Below are 12,015 nucleotides of genomic sequence, written 5' to 3'. Positions count from 1 at the left end.
TTTGCAGTATTAAAATTATATACTAGTATTGTGTAAAACATTTTGGGGGTACAGACGTACCCACCTAGCTACCTCTCTCAGTGGCAAACGTTAAGATAGATAGAAAAGATTTCATTGCATTTATCTTATTGATTAATTTTGAGTTTTGAGTTGCTTGGATTTCTCTACTGAGCACCTGATTGCCTAAAAATATTTGGATTCCTGTATAATGGAGTCAATGTCTCAGAAATATTTATATTATGTATTTGATTCCTGTACATATTTATATTTAGTAACAGGTAGAGTAGAGTCTATACTCCCTAGGTGAAACGAAGATTGTACCGTTTGTTGGGAGCTTTGTCGAAAGATGATTGATCTTTACACCGACAAACCAATAAAAAGCCGGGAGCTCACGAGCAGAAAAAGCAGCAACACAAAACTTTGAGGTTAAAAGTAAAACCGTAGATAAATTTACAGTTCATGAGCAAACAAAATTGCAGATGAACAAACTAAAAGGGCTTTAATTTTGTGTCATGTGCAATAATCGCATTTGAGCTTGTATTAATTTGGTCAAATGAGATATGTAATAGCAGTCTAGTGGTATTAAAATCAGGAACGGATTGTTAGGTTACAAGGCTCCAAAAGCCATCATGGATGGCCGGCTGTTGTGAAAAAAAAAAAGATAAGTGGAATTTATCAAATTTCAGGGGGAAGCTCACATGGGGGGTGAGCCCTCCTTCCTTGCTGCTTTCCCTTTCTCTTTCCTTTCCTTCTTTTCCAGTAGTAATCATGCTTTTGTTTTTTCCTTTCTCTTGTGATTTGACAATAACCCTCTACTTAAAAGAGTGTCCATTTCTTCTAAACATAAAAGACTGTTACAGTTTGCTGTATTGCATTAATGCATTTTGTTTTATTTTTATATGTGTGGAATTGACATGCCAATTGGCTCCACCATAAGTCCCTACACTATTGGTGTGCTCAATTGAAGCAACAATATCATATCACTTTAATTGAGTATAGCATTTTTTTTCTCCTTTACCTAATAGGACCAATTTCTTGATGAGGGTGTGACTCAATAGTGTGTCACCACACTAGTATTTGTCAATAAGTACATAGTTTCCAACAAATGTCTGCCTAACAGGAGAAAATGCTCTACTACCTAATTAGCATGCGCAATTGTGCATACCCCCTAGACACAAAAACACACCCTTCCTTTATTTTTCTTCAGAAAAATATTCAGAACATAAACAGGAGAAACAGTCAATATAAGTGGTCGTTTTTTCTCCAACCTTTTCCAGTTTTCCCCACCAATAATTGATTTGCAAGGCAACAACACCACACCACAGTGGAGGAGGATTTAGAACCACACATCTACTCACTGTCGTCTCTCACTTAGCATGTTAAAATAACAAAAAGATTCCATCCATTCTCTAGCATGAAGAAGATATTTTTTTCCTTGGAAATTTGTGGCTAAATCTTGTTCTTATCTTCTTCTCAATGCTTGCTTCAAGAAATGAAAATTTATTTTACAAGGGTTACTTTTGATAAAGATTTTCTTTTTCTTTCTTTCTATCTCATGGATAAGCTTGGCCGCACTAAAACAGAAGAAAGTCAGAAGGTGAAGATACACGAAAATAGACGGCTTGTTTTTTGTATTAAAGAGAAAAGGATGGCGTGTATGGCCATCAAGAAAAAAAATATATTGGAGCAAGTTACAATGCTCATTTGTTCTCACTTTGCTTTGCTGTTTATTATGGGAAAAAAGTGGTCAATAAGTGCACGCAAACATCACAGTATGCAATGGTTGCACGCTTTCGGCAAGAGAAATATTTCACACTAGAAATTACAGTGAATTAATGTGTATGTATCTAAAGATGATTATGACACTTACAAATATTAATTCTGAGTGATCCTCTTCACCCAGTTTTATTGAAAAAAAAAACATTCTTTGTCTTTTGTTTCTTGTTGAGCATTTTGTTAGTTTTCACAAGTAGGTTAGGTTATGTTAGCTTGGACTTAGCTAATCCCTGCAGTACAAAATTAATCTGAATTGTGTACCCAGCCAAATAAATTATCTGAATTAATTGGTTTTTTTTTGGGAATATGAGTACTGACATGAATTTTTTTATACATGAATTGATCATAATAATCACGTCCATCTTGCTTCAAAGTTCATTTTGTAGTGAATTCCTTCTGTTTTTTTTTCTCAAGGAAAACACAGATAAACACTGAGTATATTGATATATTCTTCTCACTTTTCACGGGAAAAGTTCAGTATATTCTTGCTGGCTCCAGTGATAAGGTGTCAGCAGGATGCAGAATTGCAGATGCATCCAGTACAATTTCATCGTTTTCTCCGTGTTTTGCTCCACGTAAATAAATTCACCATCTTCATTTTTCTGTACCAATGCAGTTAATACGTGCAAATGTGTTAGCTGAAGTCACTGCTTGCAAAACTGAAAATAGTGAAGTCACTCTGCTTTAATTTTTCTCTGTACAGATGGAGCTCATTCTGTCACACTCACACCTCCTCAATGTACCATCCTACTATTTTGAACAAAAATATTTATTACATCTCAACTGCCTATTTATGTTGAAAAAAATACTAATATATATATTCCAAACAATTACTTGTCATGTCAGACTGGTGTGATAATCCAAACCAGTACCTAAATTGCGATTTCTCAGCATAGCACATCTGTATTATGGGATCAGTCTAGAGCTTGGACGGCAATATATATATATATGCAACAACAATAACAGCCCATCTCACAACGTCAAGGCGTCAAACAGGGATTAAATAGTTACTTCCTCCGCCTCCAAAATATAATAATTTCTAGCACTTAAAATTTATCCTAAAATATAATAATTTCTTCACCAATATTTATTTCTCAACCAATTATAATTATTCACCATTCATTTTTTTCTCCTACCCTTTTTAACCAATCACATCTTCCTATTTAACTTTGGTTGTGTGTAAAATTGGAAGTTGGAGGTACTTAGGGGTGAACTAAACACGGCCTTTGGCTACTTTCTTAATAATCGTTTTTAACTCTAAAACTTTTTATATTAAGAGGAAGATAGTATCAAACAGTAAACAAATTAAAGTTTTTAGAATGAAAAAATCTACAGACGGCGATAAGGACGATGCAAACGACACGTGGTGGACAAGTTTGATAAAGAGTGGTGGTATAAATAAAGTGCAGAACTTTATTCGATTTGCAGGCTAATTCTTAGCAGGCACTCAATCTCTCCTGCTTAGGCCCTCCTCTTTCTTTTTCTTTTTGGTAATTCCAAATAATTATTATTCCTCTAGTGACTGCAATTATTTCAAAGCATCATGGACATGAGAAAATTCATGTAAATATACTCCATTTACTTTGCCGTGAAGATGGAGCATTGCATGGGACAAGAAAAGCTAGAAATTTTGGGTGCAAAAATGGGCCATGCCTAGCAATTGGTACTGCTTGTGTTTGGATCTTTAGGGGAATAAAAGTGCTCGACTTAATGATGCCGTGTCCTATTTCGATTTCGTTTCTTCATCAAAAATTAAATCCGGATTTGTTGACCTGGTCCAGGGTTGTGGTGCCGACTTTTTCTTTCTTTTTTCTTTTTTTGTGTCACCTAGCAAAATACTAGAATGGCTCAGGCTAGAATTTCCTTGTAAATTCGTTACTGGAATGGTCTTTGTGGTCTACACACTATGATTATGTTATGTGTGAGGAGGAAACTACATCAATGATGTTTTTAGGACTGCATAACTTGGTTGGTGATTCATCTTCTTTAATTTGAAGAGTATTGATTTTACAAATTACAGATTTATTATGTCACAACAACTTTTCCAAAATAAAAAGAATTGGTGCGTTTGTAGGAATCTCAAGTGCCTTGTCCAGTTCATACAATTACAGACTCCGATGGTTTCACTTTAATATTTTTTTGGAAAACAAAATGTATTGGCCACACGATTTTTTTTTCTGTTTTAATTTTGAAATCGAGAGCGGATGCTCAGAAAAGCGAATGCCTAATGAGCATATGAATGTGTAATGCCTAATGAGCGAAAATCATTTTAAGTTTTCAAATGATTTTTAGCTATTCACATCCTACTATTTTGAAACATAGAGCAGTTACTAAAACACATGAATGCGTAATGGCTAGACACATTTGGTTGGTACAAATAACGGGTTATGAGCTTCCTTCTTTGGTGAATCGATAAAATCGAAACGTTCATATGGCATATATCCATTCACATACTGCTATTTTGAAATAGGGAGAGGGTAATAAAAAATATGTGAATACGTAACGGTTGCACATATCCGATTGGTACAAAGCTTATGGGTTAAGAGCTTCCTTCTTTGGTTATGTAAATCAACAAACTGAAAGATTCAAATGATATATAACCATTCGCATCCCACTATATTACTTCACCATTCCACCCACATTCTTCATCTCTCCCAGCAAATTCCATTTCAATCTATGTTACTACATATCTACTTTGTAGTGTCATAGAAACCTGTGGTTCACTTTGCAGGGGATGTTACGGAGAAATCACTAATACAATATTTATAGACTTTTCTAGGTATCTCTTATCTCACCACTATATAATATTATTGTATCTTGTTGTTATAACCATGTTTTTATCATAACTCTGCTGGTCAACAACGATGTTAGAATTATCTATGTTTTACAATTATTTTCATAGGATCTAAGGACGAGATATAGTGGTTTCTAAGGAGGATATGTGCGACTACTGCTCCCTATTTCATTGTCATCATTAGTATTCTTGGATTTTTTTTCTCATAGTCGTGACTTTTTCATGCCATATGATTTATAATTAAATGATAAAAATATTAAATCATGTGATGGTAAAAAATATTAAATATTACCTCCTGTATTTTTACAAGCATACAAAGTGTACATGTGAAGGCATATATATTTACATGTAATGACATACCAGTTTAAAACATCAACTTATCATGTTTTTCACCTCAATATGAATCTGTTCAAAACAAAACTTCAAAAGGCATGCTCTTTTGTTTTATGAGATGTTGCAAGACAGTTGGCATGTGCTTGGCTGGAGTTTGTGGGCAGATTGGAAATGGTTTTGGTTAGGTCCATGAGCACAGTGAAAAACAAACAGAACAAAAGAGGAAGATAAAAAAAAGAAGAAGAAATACATAAGCAGATAAAGCCAAGAGCAAAGGAAGGACACAAAGTAAATAAAATAAAGTCCCCTGGGGTCAAATAAGGTAGACCCTTTACCAATGCAATCCTGACGTGCTTCACCTCACCTGCTCATTTTTTATTTCCCAAATTATAAAACCTTTTCTTTTTTGTTCCCCAAAGATTACGTGCTAGTAGGGGCGTTAAGAAAAAGGAAAAGAAAGAGAAGGAAAAAAAAAACGGAGAGAGAAAAATTGGAGAGGCGGGCGAGTTAGGGGAATTTACGTAGGAGACAAGCGAAATCCCTAAATTTTCTCTCCTCTCCTCGCGAGTTGTTTTGAGTGAGTTTCTGCGAGTGCTCTTGAGCTTCCATCTTTCCGCATAAGGCTTTGCAAGCTTTGCTCTAGCCTTTTTTTTTTTGTTCAGATTATTTTCTTGCGGTTTGTTCTTAAGTACTCGCTAGTGTCCCTAATTTCCTGGTAATTTCTTGGTAATTTTTGGCTGCTTACTTTGCTCGAGCTGGGATCTGTGTTTCAGTGCTCACTTGCTAAATCCGAACCAAATTAAACCTTGGATTTTAAAACTCCTTCCAGCTATTTTTCCGTTTTTATTTGGGAAATTGTGGGTTTACCATTTCTTCCTCCGATTTTCTTTTCCATTTTCTCCCCTCATTTGAGCTTCCTTCTCACCCATTCCAAGAAATCACCATCCTTCCGCTGTAAAATCGTTGAAAAAAAAATTGTTCCACAGCTTTGAGCAGCGCGGGGTTTATGGTGGTTTTTGCAGCTCTCGTCTTCTTCCTCAGCTCGCCTTGAAATTTCGGTCCAAGAAATCACTGAGCTGAGTGAGCTGCTGAGCTGAGCTTCTGCGAGAGAAGGTGTGGGAATGATGGAGGTGACTCAGGTGAGGGCGTCGTCGGAGATGGCGGGAGGAAGGGAGCCGTTCGTGCTGCCCAAGAGCCCGCCGGCGGCGGCGCCTGCGCCGCCGCCGCCGTCGTCCGGCGGCATGCAGAGCGTGCGCATGGCGTACACGGCGGACGGCACGCCCATCTTCGCTCCGGTGAACTCCGCCCCGGCCCCGGCCCCGGCGGCGACGTACCCGCCCGCAGGAGGCAATGGCGCGGCGGCTCTCGACGCCGGCGAGCCGGTGGTCAAGAAGAAGCGTGGCCGGCCAAGGAAGTACGGCCCCGACGGCTCCATGTCGCTGGCATTGGTGCCCGTGTCCACCGCGGCGGTGGCGGCCTCCGGGCCTTTCTCGCCGGCGGCTGCCGCGAAGTCGCCGGACGCCGTGTCGTCGGCGCCGCCGCCGGGGGCGAAGAAGAGGGGGCGGCCAAAGGGCTCCACGAACAAGAAGCACGTGCCCTCTTTCGGAATTGGAGATATCGGTATATCACTATATCTCTAAACCTATAATACTATTCCATTTTTTGCTAAATTTTTTGTTATTTTGTTATGTTCAAGAAGAGGAGATGAAGTTTTAGAGGAAACTCATTTGGTTTTTCATTTTGTTATTGTTTGTTTAGAGGATAAAAAGTTACTGTCAGGAGTACTTAACTCTGCACTTGCTCAGGTTTTGCTGGCTGTTTTTACTAGATCTGAGATGATTTACTGTATGCAGATTATTGGTTAAGTGGTTAGGAAACCTTTTCTTTTGTTTCTAGCATGGAAGGGAACCCTTCTTTAGTGCAAAATTTGAATAGGAAAGTTTGGTTTTATTTTTTCAGTAATTTTTGTGCCACTTCGTGGTTACTCTTTAGCTGTTACATTACTGAACTATGATTTTTATGACTGGTGTTTTGGAATGTGTCTTTTTCACTTCTTTTCGAGGTCAGTAAATGTGTTTGATCATTATTGGTTGAATTGCAATTTGCAGGGTCAGCAGGAGCTGGATTCACACCTCATGTTATTTTTGTTAAAGCTGGAGAGGTAAAGCAATGTTCAGTCTTTGCTTTCTGTTTTTTTCTTTTCATCCATCTACTTGCTTTTGGATGCAACATAGGACATTTGGTTGTTGTTGATTGTGTTGCTGTCTTGATCAGATTACTGGTTTTTATTGTCACTTGAGCACATACTAACACCTGGGCATTTTTTTATCTTGTAGCTATTAATTCCAATTAAATGTGTGAAAAAAATATGGTCTCATGCTAACATAGTTCCATTTTACATTTCTACGGGTGAGCTGTGTCTTTATGCATGGTGTATGAATGGAATTCTATCTTGTGAGATCTTCAGATTTTTTTTAACTACAGTACCCATTATCTTAGTTATTGTACTTTACATATCACAAGATTATATGCTATAGAAGCACTTGGCAAGTTTTGGTTGTGTGTAGATACAAGGATAAGGGTGCAGAAATCAAATATGGACAGTCTTCTAATTGGAAATGACTTGAATTCTACATTTCAGGATGTATCTGCAAAGATCATGTCATTCTCCCAGCATGGAACTCGTGGAGTATGCGTTCTGTCAGCAAACGGCGCCATATCAAATGTGACACTTCGGCAAGCTGCTACTTCCGGTGGAACAGTAACATACGAGGTATGTGCTTCTGACCGTCAGAAGATATCGAGAAAATCTATTTTCAACATCAAATGCAACCACTGCATAAGCTGTAAATACTAATACAAGAGTTTGTATATGGTAAAACTGTGGGTGTTAATGAATTATCTAGCTCGAGTTTTAGGTTTGTGTAGAATTACCACAGTGGAAATTCTTATTCCTCCGTTGAAGAATAAACCAGGAAACCTTCTTATTTTCTGTGAACAGGGACGATTTGAGATACTGTCGCTGTCCGGTTCATTCCTTCTATCAGAGAATGGAGGCCATCGTAGTCGAACTGGTGGGCTCAGTGTTTCTCTAGCAGGCCCTGATGGTCGCGTCTTGGGTGGTGGAGTTGCTGGACTTCTGACAGCTGCTTCACCAGTGCAGGTATTCCCCCTTACATCAACCATAAACTTCTAGAAAATCTCTCTGTATGTAAGTTTGTTAGTTATAGTTTTATGATCTTGTCTATTTTTACTAACTACTATAGTATATGGTTTGCTGAAATTCATTCATTGTCTTGGACTTCCTTTGAAGTTTTTTGGCTTTCATGTAGTTTTCGAAAAGGAAATATTATCTGAATGATGCTAGGTGGACATCTTTGGATTTTTTATAGAATATTTACTTTTGAAGCTGTAGCTTATGTCAGGTTGTTCTATCTTCTAAAGTGTGTGACACACTACTACAGAATGAACAATTATGTGTTACACACTATGTATAATGAACAATTACCATTCCTGTGTCCACAGATTGTGGTGGGAAGCTTCAACACCGAAGGGAAAAAGGGGCCAAAGCTGCATGCTCCTTCAGACCCAATGTCTGCACCGCTAAAGATGGTGCCGATGAGCGGGACGGGGCCAAGCAGCCCGCCATCAAGGGGCACATTGAGTGAATCATCGGGCGGCCCGGGGAGCCCGCTGAACCAAGGTGTCACGGCCAGCAACCATGGCCAGCCAGGGCTACCCAGCTTATCCTGGAAGTGAGCTCCTCCTCCTCATCATCATCAGTGACCAGACCTTGGTCCCGTCTGACCGCCGTAGAACTTGCGAAAGGAAATGTCGTGGCGGTGGTACTCGAGGTACTCCGGTGCGACGCCATGGATCCTAACTAGCCCCCCTATCTAGTGTAATGTCTGAACCTGAATCAGGGAAGAAAACTGTAGCCGTTGCATCTCTAGCTAGCTCTTCTGGTGTAGGTGCTGTTACTATTGGAGACTAGACTCAATGTGTTATTTAGGTGGTTAAATTGTTTTTTTATCTTCCAGACACCGATGAAAAAGCTCATTGCTTCTATGTAACTATGTTGGCATGTTGCGGTTAGCTTGTGGCTCAGTTCTTTTACCTTCTGGTATGCTCTCTCTGTGTGAAGCTGAAAAATGTTCTGCACATTTTTCATTTTTCTCTGTTGCTGATGCTAACCCATTTGTCACTGTATGTCTTGCATTGTGTGACTGTCTGTGAAGTTGGGAGATCATGTGTTTTCGGTTGGCAAGGACATGCCAACAGAAGAGGCATCTCTTTTATGCCGCATCTCAGATGCTGATACTTTGGATTCTTTGGAACATTAGAAATTAGCTCAATTTCTACCAAAATCCTCAAAAATGAAAATTTTCAAAGGAGGTCATAGGTAGGATGAAAATAGTCACGAAAATTCTCAACCGACCGACTAAAGCCCGTTTCTTATTTGTACCTACCAAACCGTCGGAAACGGTAAAAGAAAAAGGAAAATGAAAATGGTAAAAATAGAAATGAATTTATGTGGTTATATTATATAGCCATGTTAAATTAAATATGTGATTTTGATTTTTTGATATTTTCTATTTTTCTAAACCATTTCTGTTTCCGAGAAAAGTATGGTTACTAAAATGGTCGAAGGACGAAGATGTTTTCCCAACCGTTTTCATCCTGCTGGCTTGTTGCAAGTTTACAAAGAGTACGTGTTCACTTGATGATTACGGTTTTCTGGAATACGTTTTCTGCGGGCTTTCGCAGTCGAAAGCGTACGGACCCAGGAGAGTTGCTGACTCAGCAGAGGCTGGGCTCTCTCCCACGACGAAACGAGCGGCCCACGAAAATTTCGCCGCGCCGCGGCCGCATCGGAGCCCTAGCCCAGCCGCCGGAGTCCGGCGCCAGCGGCGGCGAGGCGGCGAAGTGCGGGGGAGGGAGATGTCGGTGCGGATCAAGGCGGTGGTGGACAGGTTCGTGAAGGAGCTGCAGGAGGCGCTGGACGCGGACATCCAGGATCGCGTCATGAAGGAGCGGGAGATGCAGAGCTACATCCAGGAGCGGGAGCGCGAGGTCGCCGAGCGGGAGGCCGCCTGGAAGGCCGAGCTCTCCCGCCGCGAGGTCGGTGATGATCTGATGTTGATGATCCCCTTCCTTTGCTTCCCCCATCACTCCAAATCCGCCCCTGTTCTTTCTTCTTTGTTTTTTTTTCTTTTCTCAGTTTTTGGCTTAAAAACAAGTCAAACAACTAAGCGGACAAGGATGTAATGCCTTATTAGATTTTTTTTTTCAGTAGTTTAGCTCCTATGCCGATAGGAATCTGACTACACTGCTAATGGTGAAGAATTTCATTTGGTGGAACTGCTGCCAAATGTGAAGAATATGCATATGTAGACTAGAGTGTATGAGTAGGATTGCCGTATTATTTATGAATACCTTCTCAAGGTTTCAATTTTTAAGGATGAATAGGTTTGAATCATGTTGTGAGAGAACAAAATCTTTCCTAGATAATCTAGACCTGTGGGTTAGTTCGTGGTACATTTGGGATCTTTCCTCAATAGTCATACCTGCTTCATCACATGACATGTACAGTTACATGAATTATATTATGTCAACCGAAGTTTATTGCATACATTTTGGCTTGTTTCTTCTTTACATGTTTTGTTGGCGTTCCTATTATCATGTCGTTTTGTCTCAGTAGTCAGTATGTTACCCTCCTCCTGTCCATCGATTATGGTGTGTCAGCAAGTCCCAAAAATGGCTGAATCCTTTCATAGTTCCATTCAGAGACTACTATTGAGATATAAGCAATATGGCTGTGTTGGCGGATTCTGATCTTAATTCATTTGGATAAATGTTTTGCGTATGGAAGGCTATGTTGTTGGTTAAGAGATTTGTTAAATGTTGTTGTTCTGACTGTAATAAGGTAATCCTATTTGATAGGGGAAATTTAAACTCCCAGTCACTTGATTCTTGCCTATCCAAAACAATCACTTGGTTCCATTCTGGTTAATTGTCAATTTGTCATGCCGAGTGATTTTGGACCCTGTATTAGTGCAGAGTGACCTGTTACCATTATATCTTTGCCAGATTAGTAGAAATAATAAGTTGAGAACACATTCCTCTTTCAGATGGTTTGAAGCTTGAACAAACTTGTTTTCACATATAAGAGTGAACTATGCTTGATGATTTTACTCATATTTATTTATTCGCAAATGAAATGACAAACTTGTTTTGACAGATAGAGTGAACTATGCTTGACCTGCAGCATGACTTGATCCAATTGCATGTTTCACAGGCTGAGATTGCGCGGCAAGAGGCAAGGCTGAAGATGGAAAAGGAGAACTTAGAGAAGGAAAAGAGCGTGCTCATGGGCACTGCTTCGAATCAGGACAACCAAGACGGTGCCCTCGAGATCACTGTTAGCGGTGAAAAGTACAGGTGCCTTCGTTTCTCTAAGGCAAAGAAATGAGATATGAACTTAGGCATCGAGAAGTAGTTGTGTAAGACAGATTCATGGTAATGGTAAAACCTTATTTTGTTTCAAATTGGATTCTTTTGTACAGGGAATTCTGAAACGTGCGTAAACTCAGTAAAATATCCATAGTAGTTTGGCTACATGCCTTTCATACTTTCATATTTGTATGCATTTTGGGGGTAGTTCCCTTAACAGCTGCAATCAGGTTAAGATCATGGAAGCTTGCTTTGCCAGTTGATGCCTACTACTAAATCCCAGCTACTATGTTGTTAACAGGTGATTGCCAATTAGAGCAGCTATATATCCGTTTATGGGTACTAATTGTCTAATTGGCCAGAACATAGAACTAGTCTTGTGATACTGTGTCGGTATTCCAGCACTCTGTAGTCTGGAATCCTGGCTGCTGTTAAGAAGCTGTCATGGCCCCTCATTACCAGATGCCAACTTCTGAAATCCAAAGCATTGCCGTTCATAACCAATGATTTGGAAGAACTTGTTCTGATACTATATTATTATTATTATTATTATTATTATTCATCTCCCAGCCTTTTTTGTTCCTAACAAAGATCAAGCCCAGCAACTGGCACACTAATAGGTTTGATTTGATCAGGTCACCAAATGCAATCAAACAGCC

The 12,015-nt window shown here is 39.4% G+C and overlaps 2 protein-coding genes across 3 annotated transcripts; both read left to right on the top strand.

The window, feature by feature from the left end:
• The first annotated feature begins 5,325 nt into the window (after window positions 1-5,325).
• Window positions 5,326-8,998, top strand: LOC9269918 (AT-hook motif nuclear-localized protein 10). Of its 2 annotated transcripts, XM_015756988.3 has the most exons (6): window positions 5,326-5,480; window positions 5,926-6,523; window positions 7,012-7,064; window positions 7,545-7,676; window positions 7,905-8,066; window positions 8,429-8,998. In XM_015756988.3, exons 2-6 carry the CDS (start codon window positions 6,025-6,027, stop codon window positions 8,660-8,662), a joined length of 1,080 nt encoding a protein of 359 aa, XP_015612474.1. In that variant the 5' UTR covers window positions 5,326-5,480; window positions 5,926-6,024; the 3' UTR covers window positions 8,663-8,998. The 2 variants fall into 2 exon arrangements, with proteins under 2 accessions (XP_015612474.1, XP_015612473.1); XM_015756987.3 differs by having other exon boundaries at window positions 5,326-6,523.
• Window positions 8,999-9,705: 707 nt separating this feature from the next.
• On the top strand, window positions 9,706-11,625 carry LOC9267449 (uncharacterized). The gene is made up of 2 exons (XM_015755240.3): window positions 9,706-10,024; window positions 11,202-11,625. Exons 1-2 carry the CDS (start codon window positions 9,845-9,847, stop codon window positions 11,373-11,375), a joined length of 354 nt encoding a protein of 117 aa, XP_015610726.1. The 5' UTR covers window positions 9,706-9,844; the 3' UTR covers window positions 11,376-11,625.
• The last annotated feature ends 390 nt before the right edge of the window (window positions 11,626-12,015 follow it).

Source organism: Oryza sativa, chromosome 9 (assembly GCF_034140825.1).
Source record: "Oryza sativa Japonica Group chromosome 9, ASM3414082v1".
In the NCBI taxonomy this organism is placed as follows: domain Eukaryota; kingdom Viridiplantae; phylum Streptophyta; class Magnoliopsida; order Poales; family Poaceae; genus Oryza; species Oryza sativa.
This window is presented reverse-complemented; position numbering and strand designations above follow the sequence as displayed.